The 21,713-nt window shown below is 43.8% G+C and overlaps 1 protein-coding gene across 1 annotated transcript in view; it reads left to right on the top strand.

Moving 5' to 3' along the window:
* Nucleotides 1-10,948, top strand: part of VPS13B (vacuolar protein sorting 13 homolog B) — a 775,227-nt gene extending 764,279 nt beyond the window's left edge. Inside the window, exons 58-61 of the mRNA XM_052651420.1 lie at nt 3,307-3,483; nt 6,442-6,544; nt 7,017-7,266; nt 10,590-10,948. Of these exons, the coding sequence (XP_052507380.1) occupies nt 3,307-3,483; nt 6,442-6,544; nt 7,017-7,266; nt 10,590-10,838 (779 nt within the window). The 3' untranslated portion in view covers nt 10,839-10,948. The remainder of the gene's footprint in view (nt 1-3,306; nt 3,484-6,441; nt 6,545-7,016; nt 7,267-10,589) is intronic.
* The last annotated feature ends 10,765 nt before the right edge of the window (nt 10,949-21,713 follow it).

The following is a 21,713-nucleotide window of genomic DNA, read 5'->3' as shown; positions in this document are numbered from 1 at the left end:
CCTGGTGCCGCCCTCAGCCATCAGCACCCTGTGTTCCAGTTAGAAGGGAGTTTCGGAACAACGAGCGTGCTTCCTTCTCGGTTTGCTGATCTGTTCTGGTCAAAAACAAGTGAGCCTCAAGCTGGGATGCCCAATACACTCTGTGGGGCTTGTTTGTCCCTGGAATGGTGAGCTTTGGAGCGGTGTCACAGCCTGTGCCTCCACCATCGTGATTAAAAACAAAAAAGCCCAAAATAAAATTACAGCATGCAACACGGCAGCACTGGGACAGCCACACAGGCAGAACGTCAATAGATAGTGACCCAGCCTAAAGCTGAGCGAGTCACAGAAGGGGTGAGGAGAGCCTTTTCGTTCCCTTGCTTCACAGAGCAAGCCCCCCTCTTCCAGCGAAGGAAGGGCAGGAAAGGAAACACGTCTGGAACCGGTGGTCCAGTGGTTAGGCCTCTGCCTGTCCCTCCCACGTGAGGGCATGAGTTCAATCCTTGGTTGGAGAACTAAGGTCCCACAGGCCACACGGCATGGCAATGAAAGAAAAGGAGAAAGCAAAGCCGGGCCGGCCAGCACAGAAAGGGTCCCTGGAAGCCCCCTCGCCTCCCCGCTTCACCTCGTCACATCACAGCCAGCTCCACGTGGCTGCCCTCCATGGCCTGATGCCGGGGGGGACAAGTTTTGGGATCCATTTCCACTACCTAAAGCCTCAGAGCAGAGTTGGAATATACGGCAATAAATTATTTACCGGTGGTGGGATTTGGCTGGATTAGGCTTACCGAGAGAGCCCTCTGCCTCTTTGAGAGCTGCTTTGCGGGCGGGGCTGGGGTCTCAGGCACCCGGGCCCTGTGTGTGCGTCGGGCCAGCGTTCCACCCGGGCCCCTGGGCCCCTGCAGCTCCTCCTCTGCCTCTTAGGATCTAACACCTGTTGCAGTATTCAGGCTTCCCACTTCGGAGGCAGCCGAAGAGTTTATCTATCAAAGCCCTGGTAACTGAGCCTTCACTGCGGCCGGTGGCTGGAGAAAGTGGAGGATCAGAGGGGAGCCTCACTGCGGTTCCTGTCTGCATTTAGGCAGGTGGAGGTCAGAGCCCGGGCTGGGTGCTGCCCCAGGCACAGGCCTGGCACGTTAAAGGAAAATGGGAGATTTTCACCTGTCCCCCTCCTAACTCAGTTTTAATAGTCTTAATGGAAATCTGTACCTGAGAAAAGACATTTCTACCAGAAAAGTGCAGAAAGGCAATTAATTTAATAGTGAATTTGTTATTATTGACCCCACCTTTTCTGCTCTCAGCATGGGCATCTTTCAAAGAAATCAGGAAGCGATATCGCAAAGGCTATGTTCTTTGATATGATGCTTTTCGCTTTGAACTGCCTGCTGTGAGATGATGTGAAGAGAAGACCCCAAGGTTCTTGCCCCTCCCAGTGTAGCCGGTTCCGTTAATACTTCCCAGCTGCCCTGACTCCTGACCTCATAGATGGGGAACAGAACCTCAGATTCCTCAGACTGAAGATGCGGGGCGAGCTCCCAGCCCAGGCCCCGAGACCGGCTGTCGTAGGGTACCCGAGACCGCCAGGGTGGCCCAGGCCAACCGTGAGCAGCCTCCCCTGCTTCCAGCCTCGTGTGTATAAGAGGTTTGGGAAGCCGTGGTCTAGGCTGGGAAACAGACTCTTTGCCTCAGGTCACTGTTAATCTGTCAATACATAAACCTAAATGGTGCTGTCAAAATTTAGAAGGGTGGAATCCATGAAGAATGTTCCCTGTACAACTGACACAAAGGAACTGGCCTCTTTGTTTCACTGGACTTTGTTCAGTGGAATATGACTTGAAATTAGCAGGTCATTAACTGAGACCTGGAAATCTCCCTTTACCCAGGAGACTCTGAATTAGTGGCATTTGGAATAATGGGGTTTGACACGAGCTAAAATTTCCACCCAGGAACGGTGCATTTTCATTAATGCTAGCAGGTTTGAGTTGAAAACGGAATTCTGTCAAGAATTGTAATGAAATTTTTACCTCTTGCTGGGGTAGGGAACCCTTCACTCCGTTGTGGCAGAAAAATCTGGACTTTTGAGGCCTTTACTCAAACTCACCACTGGTCCCTCAGAGTGAGAGGAGCAAGGAGGGGACCCACAGAAGCCAAGGGATTCACACGCCAGCTCCACACCTGGCCCGGCTGCCCCCTGGGAAAGCTGCCAGAGCAGACAGCCGTGAGCTCTGGGCTTCTAGCTGTTCTCAAGCGAAGAGATAAGTGGCCAACCCTCAGTTGAAGTGAGAGAAAAGGAGATTTTTCCAAGACTGATCAAGGAGAGAAGCTTGTTTTATAAACAGGATCAGTGACTAGCTTGTTGGTTAAGAATGAGGCTGTGACTCTGACTCCCTAGACTCAAATCCTGGTGCAAGCACAGGACAGCTGTGTGACCTTGGGAAAACTCCTTAACCTCCCTGTGCTTCGGCGGCCTTGTCTAGGAGCTGAGGATAAAAACCGTGACTCTTGAGGATTGTTAGAATTAATAATCTCCTACAAGTAAGCCCTTAGCCCTTGAGACAGATTTACTGTAATACAAATTATTACTATATCAATAATTACTCTTATTATATAATTCTTAATATATTAATATTGTTATATTAAACGGGCTTCCCCGGTGGCTCAGAGGGTAAAGCGCCTGCCTGCAATGCAGGAGACCTGGGTTCGATCCCTGGGTCGGGAAGTTCCCCTGGAGAAGGAAATGGCAACCCACTCCAGTATTCTTGCCTGGAGAATCCCATGGATGGAAGAGCCTGGTGGGCTACAGTCCATGGGGTCGCAAAGAGTCGGACACAACTGAGCGAGCTCACTTCACTCATTTCACTATATTAAACAGTTGCTCTTATTCTTACTAAAAGAGCAAACAAGAAAGAGGCTCGCCCTTTTCAGTTTTTTCATCCCCAGATTCAGTGAAATTGTATTCGGCTCACTCTCCTAAGGAATTGTTCGTGCTTTTCTCTAAACTGTGTTGCTTGATTTCTGGAGAAAGGTGTATGGGTGCGCTTGGAAATAGTCCGGCATGTTTATTAAATTCTAAACTGAACTTCATAGATCCTGGCTGTGTTGGGGCAAACCTAGTCAGAACATCGTGTTTTGATGAAGATACTGCAATAATAAATGTCTAATAGCCTCAGTGTCCTTAGATAAAGGGTAAATGAATGCATGGTAGAGAGCTTTATAATGAGGGTGGGGTTTCATTTTCAATCCAAACAAAACTGTTCCAGATTGAAAGCTTTCACTTTCTCAGGATTTCATGCCTCAGTCCTTACCCAGGCTTTCGTTATTTTTCAGGTGCAATTGCTGGTATAGTTGATCAGCCAATGCAGAACTTCCAGAAAACATCGGAGGCTCAAGCTTCAGCAGGACACAAGGCCAAGGGTGTTATCTCCGGCGTGGGGAAAGGAATCATGGGGGTGTTCACGAAGCCCATCGGTGGGGCTGCTGAGCTGGTGTCACAGACTGGCTATGGTGAGTCCTGGAGAACTGGCCAACTCGGACATCACTGGTTACTTTGTGTTAGTATACCAAGGTTTCCCTAAGATAATCTAGCCCCTCACATGACCAAGGAGTGAAAAATAAAATAGATAAAGCTATAAATAATAGTTCTTTGCCTCACCTCCCTAGGCTTATCTACACGAAGAGTAAAATTGGACTATTACTAATAAATTATGATAAAATTATAGAGCTAGGAAATCAATTAGTAATTTCAGTGTATTTGTGTCATGGGATCTTTTCATAGTCATTTAACAAAGCAGGCTTTAATGGAAAATAACGACTTAGAGGTTGAGGACAGAAAGTTGAATATATCAAAGCAGAGAGTAGACTGACTTTTTCTGGTGAGCAATTTGAAAGAAAAAAATAGGTCCTAAAGCAGGAAGGTTATCTTTAAAAAACAATGCCTATGAATTTGGAGAATGAAAGAGCACGTGTGTGTCGGTGGATGCACGCACACTGCCCGTGCAGCTTGGCCTCAGGCGTGGCTTTCTCGCCATCAGACTCTGTTGCTATTGCAGCCAGGCCCGGTCTCCCGGCCAGGGTCAGCAAAGGCACATCATCTGCCACTGAAAACCATTCGCAGAGCAGACTGGTGCGGAGAGCCGGGCTCGTGGAACTAGCACCTAGGATGGTGCCAGGGCTCCCCACAAAGCCGTGCACACACAGTGGGGGTGTGGGAAAGGGAGCGCCTCTTCCTGTGCCAATTTTCTGCATTCTGGGCAGAGCGCATTAACTGACTTGACATGAATAGTTGTTCCGTCACTAAGTCACGTCTGACTCTTTGTGACCCCATGGACTGCAGCACGCCAGGCTCCTCTGTCCTCCACTATCTCCAGAGTTTGCTCAGATTCATGTCCATTGAGTTGGTGATGCTATCTAACCATCCAATATTAAAAAAAGAAGTCTTTTAAAAATGAATTAAATGCATAGATACTACAATAAATATGGTACTTTACCTTGAAGACACTTTGGCATTTGCTTGTGAAAATGAGTGTCAGCAGGGCTGCAGTGTGAGTTACTGCAAAGTGGTGACGGTCAGTCAGTCAGTTCAGTCACTCAGTCGTGTCCGACTCCACGAGGCCTCCCTGTCCATCACCAACTGCCAGTTTACTCAAACTCATGTCCATTGAGTCAGTGATGCTATCCAACCATCTCATCCTCTGTCGTCCCCTTCTCCTCAAATAGGTAACTGGAATTACTTTTTTTTTTTTTGCCTCACCACAAGGCTTATAGTGGAGAAGGCAATGGCACCCCACTCCAGTACTCTTGTCTGGAAAATCCCATGGACAGAGGAGCCTGGTAGGCTGCCGTCCATGGGGTCGTGAACAGTCGGACATGACTGAGTGACTTCACTTTCACTTTTCACTTTCACGCATTGGAGAAGGAAATGGCAACCCACTCCAGTGTTCTTGCCTGGAGAATCCCAGGGACGGGGGAGCCTGGTGGGCTGCCGTCTATGGGGTCGCACAGAGTTGGACACGACTGAAGTGACTTAGCAGCAGCAGCAGCAAGGCTTATAGAATCTTCCTTAGTTCCCCGACCAGGGATTGAACACTTGCCCTTGCAGTGAAAGCACAGAGTCCTAACAACAGGACCGCCAGGGACTCTGGAACTGTTACCTTTGTGCCTGGCACCGGTATCGTTTGGGTCACGAAGTGGTGGCTGGCTGGCACCACAAGTGATGGGCAGGCGCCCTGCACGTGTAACTGCATCTGGCCGTAGAGTCCGCGGGGTGCACTTGCCTGCGGCTCCGCACCTCGCTAGATCTGACAAGAGGCAGCCAGATTAGGGCATAAACCCCGTGTCTGAGAGGAAGGGAGCGGGGAGGATGCCCGCGCTCAGGCAGCCTTCCGGAGCGGCTCCTTTAGGAGACCACACAGACAGGAACACGTGTTCCCTCCCCTTCCCCTCGCCGCCTCCCCCTCATGCCTGCCTCTCTCTCCTTACATGAATGACATTTTCACTCACAGGGAAACTGACGAAAAGTACTGCCACAACTCATAACTGGACAAAGTTAAATGCTCCCTTATCAAATACGTACATTCACAGAAACAGTATTCCTTTTGCCATGGACGGCAGCAAGATATAGTCAACTTAGACTTCATAAATGCCTCTGGTCTTGAAAGCGCCTTTGTCCCTCACTGCGTGTTTCCCAAGGCTGTGGGGTTTCTCCCTTATGTAAGAGCGTCTCAGAGCAGAGCTTCACATGGCCTCGTTGGTTTCCATCATTCTTGTAAAAGTTTTATTACCGCTCTGAAGGTTTTACAAACCACTAACTCTTGGTCTAATGACTGTGCCTCGTTTATAAACATTTACAAGCCCTCAGAAAGCACACAGGCTGTACCATCTCTGGTTCCGGAGCGTCTCTGGAGGACTGCGTGGTGCCCTCGTTCGGTGCTGGCACCAGGGAGAGCGTGCAGCAAACCAGAGGCCCCACGAGCGCTCATAAATATATATGGATTCATGTCTAACAGCTGGACTGTCATTTAAACACTGTATCTAGGCAGACCACGCGCCTTCGTGTGCATCTCTGTGCGTTGTTGTTTGACAGCCACACCGCAGATACAGACATACTGTGAGATTAAGCCAGGGAGTCAACCAACAGTCTTGACTTTTGCGCCACATCAGCTGTAAACGATGTGTAAGCTGTTGCTCAGGCCTGACTATTCCCAGGAGCATCATGCTTCCTCTAATTGCCCGCCTGTACTTGGACTGTAGCTCATTCATATTTCAGCTTGCAGCTAATATAAGATCACTCGGGTTAAGAGCATTGCAATGTTTAATGATTATCTGTACACTTACTTCCAGAGATGTGACATCATTTTGGAACTGTAGCGTTTTATAGATGGCTCTGAGCAAATGACATCACTATAGCATGAAGCTGTTTTCCAGAAAACAACTAGTAAAACCCCCTTACTTCTCTTACTACAGGTATTTTACATGGAGCTGGACTTTCTCAGCTTCCCAAACAGCGCTATCAGCCAAGTGATCTGCACGCTGACCAGGCTCCAAACAGCCACGTCAAATACGTCTGGTAAGATTATCTGGAGGCTGGTTCAGCTGCACACGTGCATTGTATGTTAACAGGGCCTGGCTTCCTCTCAAGCTAACAGGCCACCCTTCCAGGGGAGCCCACAAGGAGCAGCTGTTTTCAGGGGAGGCTGCTGGTCCACAGCTCTGGGCTGGCAGCAGAACACCTGTCCCCATGTCCCACTCAGGGCAGGATGTCCATTGGCAGAGGTGCCAGGGCCCACGATAGGCCTGAGGTTATCTGTGTCCTCATTAGGGGTGACATTTCTAACGGGGGGAAGAAGACTCGCCAAACCAAGGGTATCTTTGTCTTCAGGAGGAGCTGGGTTCGATTGACCAGAATCAGAACTAAAGTGACAATTACACATTTCATGATAAGATTGGTGAGGGCCCTCGCTTTGGTTCAAACCGTGAGCCCTGAGAGGTGAGCATCTCTCCCAAGCTGGCTGTGGCCTCACCTTTCTCCTCTGACACAGGAAGATGCTCCAGTCTCTGGGCAGACCGGAAGTGCACATGGCCCTGGAGGTCGTTCTGGTGAGGGGCTCAGGCCAGGAGCACGAGGGCTGCCTGCTGCTGACGTCAGACGTGCTCTTCGTGGTGAGCGTCAGCGAGGACACCCAGCAGCAGGCCTTCCCGGTCACGGAGATCGACTGCGCACAGGACCGCGAGCAGAGCGGCCTGCTCGTCGTGCAGCTCAAGCAGCCCAGAGTGGCCTGTGACACAGAGGTACCTTTCGACAGCAGGGTGCCCGGGGTTAGCTGCCGGCAGCGTTGAAACCCGGGGTGACCGCAGGTACCGGGTGTCTGTGAGCCGGCAGCCCCTGCGGTGGGCACCAGAGCCCAGGAAGGCTGCCAGGGCCAGGGGAGGCAGGAGGCCAGTGGACTCACCGCTGGGGCTCAGCCACCCGAGAGTCCAAGGTCAGTCGTGTGGGGCTGGGGTGCGGGAGCTCCAGAGTGAGCCTGTCGGAAGTCCACAGGGCAGGCCTGAGTCTGCGCGTGGCCTGGGAGTGCTGCAGCCGGTCCCTCCAGCAGGGCCGAGAAAGGGCCACGCAGGAGCAAGGGGCGTCAGGCGTGCGACAAGCACAGGCACTGCCTCTCTCAGCCCCAGCTCGTGAGAGCTTGGGCTCAAACTTTTTGTCTCCAGCTCTCTCCCACCCCCTGCTCTGTCTTCCGTGCAGCTGTGTCCCCTTCCCCGTGGGACATTTCCCACCCCCTGAGCAGTACACGGTACCTCCTGGGGACACTGCCCAGGCTCCGGGGGCAGGCTCCTTGGCCACACAACAGCTGGGAGGGGGTCCATTCTGGGTGTTGGGGGTCAGAGATGATCGTGGGCTTCCTGCCGTCCAGACCAGGGTGAGCACATGCACCCACTGGAACCCTGCCCTGCCCCCTGCCCCTGGCTCCCTGCTGACGGCCTGATCCTTGGGGCCCCGAGAGTTGACCTGGAAACGGACATCTTTTCCCACACAGCTAGACTGGGGTTGAATCAGAGGTTAAGAGGAACCTGCCTGTCCTAACTTAGGGTCTAAGTAGCTCCCAGAAAGGCCAGCAAACCTTGCCTCTAGCAGGTCCTGCCTGATTCCTTCTTTCATTATGTTCTTCCTGGTATGGGAGCCTGCATCTCCCTCACACCACTGTTTGGGTAAAATTATCTGAGAAGATGGAAGGCAGCCAACCACAACAACTCTGAGATTTCTCTAGTTTCTTGGATCATAATCAGTCAGGCTTTAAGCAGGGGCTTGGCACTAAGACTACATTGCTGGTTCGAGTTGATGACTTTCTGGGAATAAACAGAGGTCAGATGTCCAGCCTGACTTTATTAGATCTGCCAAAATCTTCTGATCCAGTTGACAATAAAGCAGCAATAATCTGGCTACAGGCCTTGGCAGGGGATAGTATCATTATCTTCAAGTCCCTGGTCCTTAACGAGAAACTTCCAAAGCCCTGAGGAGTATCTGTGACCATCGTTATTCCTCAGTTGCTTGGGAACTATTTCAGATCTTAAACTATTGAGACTAGAGAATCAGCATTTGCTGTGACTCTTCTCTTTGGCTTTTCTGCTTGAGGAGGGTACTGTGGGGAATTGTAGCTGGAGGGGAACACACCTCAGCTTCCCTGGGGGTTACTGAGATGGTTGGTGGAGTCACCACTCGTTTCCCAAGGGTGCTCAGGATGAAGGGGTCAGAGGCAGGAAGAGATGACTGGGAGCAGGAGCACTGCAGGGCAGCTTACACAGCAGCAGGAGGCGCTGGGCAGACCAGCAGATTTGCAACCCTTCAGCCTCTAAATTCCACTTTCTCACCCTTTACCTCTAACCCCAACTCCTTATTAACAAACAGAAAGTAACTGCCCCGTTAATCCTGTGTCCAAACCCTCCCCTCCCCCACTCACTCCAATGGAGACCCAGGCTGCAGAACAAAAATGCCCCCCAAAATGTTTTGGAGACAGTAGACGCTTCGTTACTAATGCTCTAATCCAGTCTTTCCAAAATGGGAGTGGGGGTCACTCAGCAGTGCTGCCTGACAGTGCCTTTTCCTCAGTGGCCACGCCCAACCTAAGCCTCGGGCTTAAAGCCGGGCTGGGAAGCCTACCCACTGTCTTCCAGTGAAAACTAAAGAATAGTGTTTTAAAATCTTTACATGAAATGGTTTTTCTGGGATTTTGCTCTAGATGCTAGCAAACATAGCTCCTTTGGATTTTGGAAGCAATTAATTTGTAGATGACATCATTCAGTATATTTAAATACGGCAGGACTTTTTTTTTTCATCATTTGCTTTTCTTAGTTAAATGCAGCCATTTTTAGGGTAATAATTGCTTAATATGCCTGGCACATTATTGAAATCCCTTATGAGAGGCTCACAATGAGTCAGAAGGTCAATTTATTCCTTGGCCGTGTTCCTTTCACAACACGGGTTTTCCTGTGCTGCTGTTCAGGAGGAGCAATTAAGACTCTTGTGTATTCGAAGCTTTCCAGCTGAATCCTGACCCCATCAAATGATATCATCAGAGTTCTGGCTTTTGCCTGGTGGTGCAGCTTTCATCTGTCAGTGAATCTTTGGGGGCCTTTATTTTCTTGCCCAAACTTAAAAATATGAGACTGAACTCTAATGGACGCCCTCCTTATTTTTCTGGCAGGCAGCCCTATTTACCACCCCACTGGCTTTCTGCCGCCTGTAAGACATCCTTGGCTGCACTGTCTCTGTGCCCTACACAGAAACATATACCTTCTTTACTACTATTTCAAGAACTCAGAAGTCCTCATTAAAATGTTTATAAGTCTTTCAGAGTAGTCTTCCCAACGTTTGGTAGGTAAAGGCCATGGAGAGGTCAGTGGCTACCTGATTCCCAGAGACCAGTGGCTTACTGGAAACGTCCCACTCCACTTGATTTACACAGTAGACAGCTAGAGAATTCCAGGATGGGGGGCATTTATAGCTCCACTCGCCTCTGATGGGTACTTCCTGAGAAACTCTCTAAGAGTTTGGGAAGCCCATCAGTTCTTCTATTTGAGCTCCACAGAAGATACGCCAGACCCTGACAGACCATGAATGCGCTTTGCATCCTCCCTCTTCTCCATAAAAACTTCCCGTTCCTCTGCCCAGTTTTTTTTCATTTTCTCTGGCTTTAAATCCTCATATTTATAAAGCAGAAAATGTTACAGTTCAAAAGGTATTTGTTTTCTTAATACTCTGTCCAAAGCCACTAGTTTGAAAGAGGTAAAGAGGTTCTGTCTGGAGAGGTTTCCAGAGACAAGCGGAGCTTTTATCTCAGGGTTTAATGTTGATTAGATTGAAACGGAGGAAAGATACTCCTTTGTTCCTGGACTAGACTAGCAGAGAGCAGTGACAGATGTTTTTAAGAGTTAAGAGTAAAATATTCCCAAATCGTCAAACAGGGGACTTTCACACAACACCAAATGCTTATTCAGTGGCTTTATTAGATAACCTAAAAGGCACAACATCCAGTGTATCAAGGCAAGAGAAGGAATAATCTTGTTATGGAAGTGTCCTTAAGAGGGTTTGGCAACTGAAAACTTCTTTTGGGTCGCAGGTGGATGGAGTTCGAGAGAGACTGTCAGAGCAACAGTATAACAGACTTGTGGACTACATCACAAAGACCTCTTGTCACCTGGGCCCCGGCTGCTCCTCCGTGCAGACATCATGCCCTGTGGTGGCTGTGGAACCGCTCCCCTCCACTGTGAAAACGTACCATTACATGGTTGATCCACATTTTGCGCAAGTTTTCATTAGTAAATTTACCATGGTGAAAAATAAAGCCCTGAGGAAAGGGTTCCCTTGAGTCCCCTCCAAGGTGTTGATTGCTGCTTGTGCAATTTATTTTTGAAAAACCTAATGAGCTTTTAACATCTATTGTGGACACAAAACCACTGTTCAACTCAAATTCTTCCTTTTTCCTACAACTAAGATACTTCAAAATTGAGTGATTAAAAAACTTAGTCCTTCCTGTTTGGGTCTTATCATGTACTGAAAATACATTCCTTTTTGCTTTTTGCTAAAATTTCTACTTCAATTAAATCGTCAACTCTGTAGTCAGGCATTGGAAACAGATGTAAACTTCATCTCCTGCTGCCTCTTTTTAGGATGAGACATCATCTTTGCCTAACACCCTTCTCTGCAGAAGTTTAGCGTTCAATGAAATTCAAAGCTTAGGATCTCACTGTTTAACTTGTTAATGTTATTTAAACGTGATGCCATTTTAAGTGAAAGCGGCCATGTACATTCCTACTCTAAATTTTTACTGAAATTTTACTGATGACTTATCCAGGTACATTTTGGAAAAGTGTCTAATTTGTTTTGCTAGGCAAGCAAATCTTTTTTTGTCTACTGTTTGTTAAAAACAGATCCAGGGTGCTCAGGTGAGTTTCTTTAGTTCCATAAGCAACGCACTACTGGGGAACTCCCACTACAGGATACTTCTTTTATGGACGGACTCACCCTGATGCCTTAGCCAAGTCAAGGACCCCAACATTAACCTTAACAGTAGTTCATTTTGATGACTTAGCTTGATCCAGCATAAAGATATTCCCATGATTTTCTTTGTTTTTAAAAAATGGATTTGGCTCAAGATCCTGGGGCACCACGTACACCTTGAGCATTCAGTAAAAATTTGATACTCCAACTAAAACACATTTTTACTCATTACATCCAAACTTTGGCCTGCAGCCTGATACCTCCAATTGTGAGATGCTAAGGAATTTCAATTTCAAATGTGCGCTTTAACTTAAGCCTCACATGTTACTGGGCATAAGAGATCACTGCATAGTTGTTTGTTTACTGTTAATGGACAATTTAGGCTGAATATGAAAACAATGGCTCCACCATTACTTTGCTGTATCATACTCATTTAGGAAAGTGACAGTTCTGTCAACCACAAGAGTAACTATTTTTAACCTTGTAAATATGTATTAAGTCTTGTATCTTTTATGATAATTTTGCATACTACTTCTAATTGTTATATGAAATTGTTTAAAATAAAACAAATTCTTGAATTACTGATCATACATAAACGTGGGTTCTTAAAATGCAGGTTTTCACTGATGATAGCTGGGTTTATTACAGCTTACATTATTGGACTCAAGAATTCTGCACAAGAAAATTTGTTAACCCAATGAAAGAACTGGGGATTCAATTACTGGGGATTCAGTTAGTTTTCACTAAAATGACACAATTCTTAAAGCTCTTCTGATCACAACAAAACCAATTACTAAAGGAGAGAAAGGTCCTAAGACGACCTCTGAAAAATGTTACCACACTCTCAATTAGCAAATATTACTCAACCTCAGTTCCAATTAATTAAGTAATTTTTTGTGTGTGTATTCCATATTGTACATGCATACGTTAGGCCTTCAATAAAGTGATATAACTGAATAAAGAGCCTTAAATGTCCATCTGTCCAGTGGCTGGATCCAGCAGGGCAATCTGATAACAATGAAGTCCAAAGACATATTTTATTTGAAAGACAGTCTGTTCCTTTTAAGAGCCCACAATATATATAGTCATGTAGGTTCATGCAGATCCTTTAAACCCATGGCCCAGGCAGTATCTATCTCAGTGAAATGGACAAAATGTGAGAAGAGTCAAAAATGTCCTAGAACAGTAAAAATTTTAATCAATATTTAAAGTTACCTTCCTAAGACTCGTAAAGTTAAAAATTCCTGACCAATTCTAATACAAGTACCCCAAACTCTACATGTTGGTGAGAATAACTGAACAAAGACTTAAGTGTCCACAGTATTTGTCAATTGTTTGTTTATTTATTGAGAGACTATTTCTCACCCGAGAGAGTCACAGTTTCATAGTTCAGGAGCACAGCAAAGTGACAAACTTCCAAGGAATTCAACCCAAAGAGATGATTCTGTGGAGAAAAACAGAGTGACCAAGTTAACGACAGTCACTCTCTTAATAGCTCGCCACGCTGGGCCCCCCCAGCGCTCCCACCACCGACGCGGGCCACGTTTCGCCACCCCCCCGCCCTTAGTCCAGGAGCGGCCCCGTGCAGGCTGCCTGGGCTCCAGGTCCATTCTCCCCACGCTCCCCAACCTCTCTGTCCAACCTCTTTTCCATGTGGGGCATTCACATCTTTTTCTGAGGTTTCCTGCTTTCATGTACCAAATTCTACCTTTTTTCCTCCAAGTCCACCCCAAGCGTTCCCGCGTCAGACCCAGACTGTTCTTAAAAAGCAGCAGTCCATTTGTTCTAAACTTTTGTATTCTTGTCTCCAAATCTGCTCCTCTTTTTATTGTTTTTTAAGCAATCAACTTCTTATAAGTAAAAGGTTAAAAAAAAAGTATTTAAAAAATCAGTCTGTTAACATCTGATTTATGAAAAGCATAACCACTGTGAAAGTTTTGAAAATTTCAAAAGTACAAGAAAACAGCAGTGTTAAGATTCCACACCCAAAAAACTAGTATTTTCTTCATCTTTTTACCTTCAGCCTTTTTTCTTATTCACTTTTAACAAATATCACCCTTTACATAAAACATTCTTAGTTTTCTATTTTAGTAATTCCTGTTACTTTGTGATTATCAATTCTAACAGACATAACAGTCCATGATGGAAATTACAATTCCTATCAGTTTTCCAACCACTGGGAATAAACTTGTTTTTCTACTATTATGTATTACATATATTAAACTGTGGCTACTTAATACACATGTATCAATCTGTGAAAGCAACTACAGAAATGGAATGTAACAGAACTGAATCTAACACTAGGCAAAAGTTATTTATATTCAAAATTATCCTTAAATTTTAGACACAGAACCTTAATTCACACTGTCCATGAGGCAGTGGACCTTGACTACCCAAACCAGAATCTCTAGAAAGCCACCAAGTCACCTGTGGACCTCCAAATAACAAACCATAAAAGGTTTCAAATACTTCAGGGAAGAGGGAAAGAGCAGACCTTGCACACAATGTTCTGGGTTGTCTGAGGGCCTCCCAAGGGACTATTTCTATCTTTATCTCGGAACACTGGTGACAATGGTGACTGTGTTTAAGGGACTTATGAGACACCATCAAAAAGGCCAACATTTGTATTGTGGAGGTGCATGAAGGGACAGAGAATTTATTTGAAGAAATAATGGCCAAAAACTTCCCAAATCTGAGGAAAGAAATGTATATACAAATATGTTACTTGGAAGTAAGATGAACCCAAAGTCTCCTAACATCAAGACACATTATAATCCAACTGTCAAAACCAAAGACAATAAATCCTGGAAGCAATAAGAAGATTCACCGTCTATAACGGAGCTTCTGTAAGATTATCAGTGGACTTCTCAGGAAAATGTCCTTCGAAAATCAGGAAGAAATTAAGACACTCCCAGATAAACAAAAGCTTAAGGATAAGGAGTTCATTACTACTAGATCTGCAAGGAGAACTGTTCAATTTGAAACAAAATTACACTAGACAATCACTCAAAGCCATACTGAAATATAAAGTTCCCTGGCAAAGGTAAATATATGAATAAATATAAAAGCCAGTGTTAATCATGTTTCATATCCCCACTTTTAATTTTGTAGTATTTAAAAGGTAAAAGCACTAAAAGAAAGACATCTGTGTTAATGGGCACAATATCTAAAAATGCCATTTGTGACATTAATAACAAAGTAGGGGAACAGGGTTGTAAAAGAGAATTTTTGTATGTGATTAAATTTTTGTATGTGTGTTATCAGCAATTCAAAATAGATTATAACAATAGGTTGGTTTAAACGTCCCAACCAACAGTCATGGATCTGAGGAATGGATACAAAACAAGGTCCAACTACAAGCTATCTACAAAAGATTCACTTTTTAGATCCAAAGATACACATACTTTTGAAGTTAAGGATGAAAAGAGACTCCATACAGACAGCAATCTAAAAAGCAAGAGTGGCTATACTGTTAGCAGACAAAACAGACTAAGTCAAAAAATGCTACAGACACAAAGGACATTTTATAATGGCAGGGTCAGTTCACCAAGAAGGCAGATTATATACACACCAAGCATGAGAGCCGGGAAATACATGAAGCAAACGCTAACAGAACTGAAGGAAGAAACATACAGCTCTATGTAATAGCAGGTGACTTAGAATGTAAAATCTTATAGAAAACCTAAACAAACTCTTTGGCAAACCCAATACTTTCAATAATGGCTATAACTGAAATGACCAGACAGATCATTAAGAAAATAAGAGGACTTGAACACTACAGACCAATCAAATCTCATTCTACCCAACATCAGAATATATATACTTTTTCTTAAGTGCATAATGGATTAATTTCCATGTTAGGTCATAGAACAACAGATTTTAAGACTGAAATCACATAAAGTATCTTTGCTGGTCACAATGGATGAAACTAGAAATCCTAACAGAAGAAACAGATATACCAAGGGGAACATTTCATGCAAAGATGGGCTCAATAAAGGAAAGAAATGGTATGCACCTAAACTAGAAGAGGAGGATATTAAGAGATGGCAAGAATATACAGAAGAACTATGCAAAAAAGATCTTAACAACCCAGGTAACCACGATGCTGTGATCACTCACCTAGAGCCAGATATCCTGGAATGCGAAGTCAAGTGAGCCTTAGGAAGCATCACTATGAACAAAGCTAGTGGAGGTGATGGAATTCCACCTAAGCTATTTCAAATTCTAAAACATGATGCTGTGAAAGTGTTGCACCCAATATGCCAGCAAATTTGGAAAACTCAGCAATGGACACAGGACTGGAAAAGGTCAGTTTTCATTGCAGTCCCAAAGAAAGGCAATGCAAAAGAATGCTCAAACTACCGCACAAATGCACTCAACTCACACACTAGTAAAGTAATGCTCAAACTTCTCCAAGCCAGGCTTCAAGAGTACATGAACTGTGAACTTCCAGATGCTCAAGCTGGTTTTAGAAAAGGCAGAGGAACCAGAGATCAAATTGCCAACATCTACTGAGTCATCGAAAAAGCAAGAGAGTTCCAGAAAAACATCTATTTCTGCTTTATTGACTATGCCAAGGCCAAGACTGTGTGGATCACAACAAACTGGAAAATTCTGAAAAAGATGGGAATACCAGACCACCTAACCTGACTCTTGAGAAATCTGCATGCAGGTCAGGAAGCAACAGTTGTAATTGGACATGGAACAACAGACCGTTTCCAAACTGGGAAAGGAGTACGTCAAGGCTGTATATTGTCACCCTGCTTATTTAACTTATATGCAGGGTACATCATGAGAAATGCTGGGTTGGATGAAGCTCAAGCTGGAAATCAAAGATTGCCAAGAGAAGCATCAATAACCTCAGATATGCAGATGACACCACCCTTATGGCAGAAAGAAGAAAAACTAAAGAGCCTCTTGATTAAAGTGAAAGAGGAGGGTGAAAAAGCTGGCTTAAAGCTCAACATTCACAAAACTAAGATCATGGCATCTGGTCCCATCACTTCATGGCAAATAGATGAGGAAACAGTAGAAAAAGTGACAGACTTTATTTTGGGGGTTCCAAAATCACTGCAGATGGTGATCGCAGCCATGAAATTAAAAGATGCTTACTCCTTGGAAGAAAAGCTATGACCAACCTAGACAGCATATTGAAAAGCAGAGACATTACTTTGCCAACAAAGGTCCATCTAGTCAAGGTTACGGTTTTTCCAGTGGTCATGTATGAATGTGAGAGTTGGACTAGGAAGAAAGCTGACTGCTGAAGAATTGATGCTTTTGAACTGTGGTGTAGGAGAAGACTCTTTAGAGTCCTTCGACTGCAAGGAGATCCAACCAGCCCATCCTAAAGGAAATCAGTCCTAAATACTCACTGGAAGGACTGATGCTGAAACGCCAATATTTTGGCCACCTTATGCGAAGAACTGACTCACTGGAAAAGACCCTGATGCTGGGAAAGATTGAAGGCAAGAGAAGGGGACAGCAGAGGATGAGATAGTTGGATGGCATCACTGACTTGATGGACATGAGTTTGAGTCAATTTGGGCAGTTGGTGATGGACAGGGAGGCCTAGTGCGCTGCAGTCCATGGGGTTGCAAAGAGTCGGATACAACTGAGCAACTGAACTGAAGGAAAATAGAAAAATCCACAAATAAGTTGAGATTAAACAACATACTCTCCAACCACCAATGGGTCAAAGTAGGTTTAAGAAGAGAAGTTTAAAAAGATCAAATCAACAACCTAAGTTTACCCCTTAAAAGGCAGAGAAAGAAAAGCTAAACCAAAGCCACAGAAAATAAAGATTATAAAAAACACACCAAGAAACAGACTTTAACTAAGTAAGAAGATTAAATCCACAATCAAAAAACACTCAACAAACAAAAAGCCTAGGATAAGATGGCTTCACAAGTTAATTCTACCAAACATTTAAAAAAGTTAACCCCAATCCTCCTCAAGCTCTTCCAAAAAACTGGAGAGGGGAACACTTTCAAATTCACTCTATGTATTTTTTAACTTTCTATAACAGTAAAGACATCTTAAACGTGTATGCGGGAGAGACTGCCCTTCCATGTTTTCCTGTCTCTCTCACGTCTCGTGGCCACATCTGACTCACCATCTTATTTAAAAATACAAAACATTTGGGGCTTCCCTGGTGGCTCAGTGGTAAAGAATCCACCTGCGAATGAAGAGACACAGGTTTCATCCCACATGCTGCAAAGCAACTAAGCCCGTGCGCTGCAACCACTGAGCCTGTGCTCCAGAGCCTGGGAGCTGCCATGACAGCCCATGAGCCACAGCTATTGAAGCCTGTGGCCGAAGAGCCTGTGCTCTGCCAACAAGAGGAGCCCCTGGAAAGAAAAGCCCCCGCTCACAGCAACTAGAGAAAAGCCCACTTAGCAACAAAGACCTAGCACAGCCAAAAATAAAAGTAAAAAAAAAAACAAAACACATTCTATAAGACCATCAAATATATTAAACACAAATTACAGAGCAATAGCCCAAATACAGATGCTAAATCTTCATAAAATACTAGCCAACAATTCAACAGTTCATTAAAAGGATTATACACCATGAACAAGGATGATTCAACATATGAAAAATACACCGCAGAAGGACAAAAAGTCACATGATCATTTTAACTGATTCAAGAAAGCATTTGAAAAATTTAATACCTTTCCATGATTAAAAAAAAATTCAAATAAAGAATAGGAAGAAAAACTACCTCAACATAATAAAGGTGATATATGAGAAACCCACAGCTAATATACTCAATGGTAAAAGACTTAAAAAGTTTCTCCTCTAAGGTCGGGGTTGGCGGGGACAAGGATGCACATTTTTGCCGCTTCTCTTCAACACAGTACTGGAAATCCTAGCCAGGGCAATTAGGGAAGAAAAGAAATGACATCCAAATTGGAAAGGAAGAAGTAAAGCTATCTGCAGATGATCTGATCTTATATGCAGAAAACCCTCAAAGATTGATCGATCTCTCTCTCACACACACAGAACTGTTAGAATAACTCTGCAAAGCTACAGGATATGTAATCACACAAAATCAGTAGTGTTTCTATACACTAACAATGAATAATCAGAAAAGCAAATTAAAACAATCTCAATTATATTAGCATTAAACTACAATTCTTAGGAATAAACTTCAACAAGGAGGCAAGACTTAATCTACTGAAAAGTATAAAACATTGCTGAAATTAAAGAAACAAATAAACAGAAACACATCTTGTGTTCATGACCTAGAATACTTGTAACTGTCAAGATGTTTGCACTACCCAAAGTGATCTGTATAATGCAATTCCTATCAAAATCCCAACAGCGTTTGAGAAATAGGAAAATGCATCCTAAAGTTCATGTGGATTATCAATAAGATCATGAACAGCCAAAACAATCTTGAAAAAGACAACTCTGGAGGACTAACACTTCCTGATTTCAAAACCTACTATAAAGGTATTGTAATCAAGAGTGTAGTATCAGCATAAAGATGGAAATATAAACTAATGCCATAGACTAGAGTACCGAAATAAACCCATCCAGATAGAGAAGAACACCAACGGTACTAAGACTAACGGGAAAAGGAAAATTTTTTCAACAAATGGTGTTCGGAAAACTGGATATTCACATGCAAAAGAATGAAGCAAACCATTTCCTTAACATCATATCCAAAAATTAACTCAAAATAGATCAAAGACCTAAAGGTAAGAGCTAATAAAACTATAAAACTTCAGGAAAAAATAATACTTTATCACAGTGAATTTGTCAATGATTTCTTAAATATGACACCAAAAGTACAGGCAAAAAAATAAATCAGAAAACATCAGAATTTCAAATGTCTGTTCACCAAAAGACACAATTAATAGATTGAAAAGGCAATTACAGAATGGGACAAAATATCTAAATCATAGCTGATAGGGGCTTTTAAATAACTCCTACAACTCAACAAAAAACTATCCAATTAAAAATGGGCAAAAGACTTGCATAGATATTTCTCCAAAGAAGATATACAAACAGCTAACAAGCATGGGAAAAGAGGCTCAACATCATTAACCATTAGGGAAATACAAACAAAGACCAAAAGAAAACAATACCTAACACTCATTAGGATGGCTACTATCAAAAAACCAGAAAACAAGTGTCGGCAAGGACGTGGAAAGATCCTTGCACACAAAAGTTGGTGAAGTGTTAAATAGAGCAGCCACTATTTAAGAGTATGGTGGTTCCTTAAAAATTTAAAACCAGAACATCATATGATTTAGCAACTCCACTTCTGAGTGTACACTCAAAATAGTATTAAAAGCAGGGTATCAAAGAGATATGCACACAGAACAGCAGCATTATTCACAAGAGCCAAAAGCTGTATAAAGAATCTTTAACAGATTATAAGGATTTAATGATTATAAGGAATCAGTAACAGATGAATGATTAAACAAAATATGGTATACAGATAAAAATGGATTACTTAGCCTTAACAAGAAAATTCTCACACAGCTGTAATGAGTAAACCTTGAGGATATTACATAAGGTACCCAGACAGAAGCATGGTGACTGCCTGGGGAAGGGGGAAATATTTCATGGGTACAGATGGATACCCATTTGCAAGATGGGTTGTGCAACAATGTAAAGGTACTTGACAATACTGAACTGTATGTAATTAAGATTGTATATTTTATGTATACACACAACTGAACGATTTTAAACAGTAACTTAAAATAACCATATTACCTTTATATTCCAAATCACTTTGCACTCTGAAAGATACCAGCCTTCCTCATCTCCTCAAAATCTTTCATGGAATCATAATTTCTGTAGAAGTCTGCATATGCCTTCTTTCTTTTCTCAGCCACAGCAAACTAAAAGGTAACAATCACATTCAGGGTTTATTTTTTAGATTATTAGAAACAATATCTAAAGACAACATAAATCACCAAGTTTGCGTTCACCTTGAAGCCCATTATTTCATTAAGGCCGTTAAATAAGTAATTAGGGCTTCCCTAGTGGCTTGGTGGTCAACAATTCAACCGGGGTTCAATCCCTGGGCCCGGAAGAGCCCCTGGAGAGGGAAAGAGCAATGCACTCCAGTATTCTAGTATTACTATGTGTGAAATCCCATGGACAGAGGAGCCTGGCGGGCTACAGTCCATGGGGCCACATAAGTTGGACATGACTTAGCAACTAAACAACAAAGAAGTAATAAGTTAAAAGGAACTTTTTAGGATGGATCTTAATTTGGCTAGCATCCTTATAGGAGGACAAAATTCAGACAGAAACATACTAACACATATAGGACCATGTGATGAGAGAGAGAAGACAGACATGTTCTACAGCAGCAGAAATCAACCCCAAAGTTTTTTTGTTTTTTTGGGGGGCACTGGTGGCAGGTGGGATCTTAGTTCCCCAACCAGGGATAGATCCCATGCCCCCTGCACTGGAAGCTTCGAGTCTTAACCACTGGATGGTCAGGTAAGTCCCCCACAGCCATCTTGATCTTGGATTTTTAGCCTCAAAAATTTTTTTCTAGTGTGGAAGCCACCCACTTTGTGGTATTTTGTTATGGCAGCCCTACCAAATTAAGCTTCATTTAAAGATGGAAGACAAGCCATGTGGAGAATGAGATACTGCCCCCATCACACTGAGGTGGGTGGAGAAAGGTAAGAGCAAGGGAGCACCCTACAAAACGAATTTCTTTAAAAGACTCTAAGAACTATGTATGAAAATGAAATACATTTTCAAATCGAAAACATTTTTGGACCGCGAGCACAAAGTAAAAATAAAACATACATACCTTATAGAAAGTTGCAAACCCCAGGGAGACCACGAATGCTCCAACAATATGAAATCGCAGACGTTTGGCCAGGAGGCCACGCATCTGAGGTTTTGCCAAAGCAGTGGACATGGCAGTTTTTCTTCTCGACGGCTAGAATGAAGAGAGAGCTCTTAGAACTCTTCTGCATAATACATTTTAGTACCTAGAGACACGAGCAGGACAGTGGACCAACTCCTCTACCAAAACTTAAGCTCTTTAGGGGCTTAGTGACTTCATCTTTTTCCCTTTCACACACTGAACGACCACCCTAAATAAGCAAGCCGATTGCGGCCCAACAGTAACCGGGGTACAAGAAAGACACGGACCTCTCCGAATTACAGGAAAGATCAGCAGCGGCTCTAGGCTGATAGCACAAGTGCGAGCAACTCTACCACCAACTCACTTAATCCTGTGAGCAGGGGTTTGCCCGTTTTA

The sequence above is a fragment of the Budorcas taxicolor genome, chromosome 14 (assembly GCF_023091745.1).
Source record: "Budorcas taxicolor isolate Tak-1 chromosome 14, Takin1.1, whole genome shotgun sequence".
In the NCBI taxonomy this organism is placed as follows: domain Eukaryota; kingdom Metazoa; phylum Chordata; class Mammalia; order Artiodactyla; family Bovidae; genus Budorcas; species Budorcas taxicolor.
This window is presented reverse-complemented; position numbering and strand designations above follow the sequence as displayed.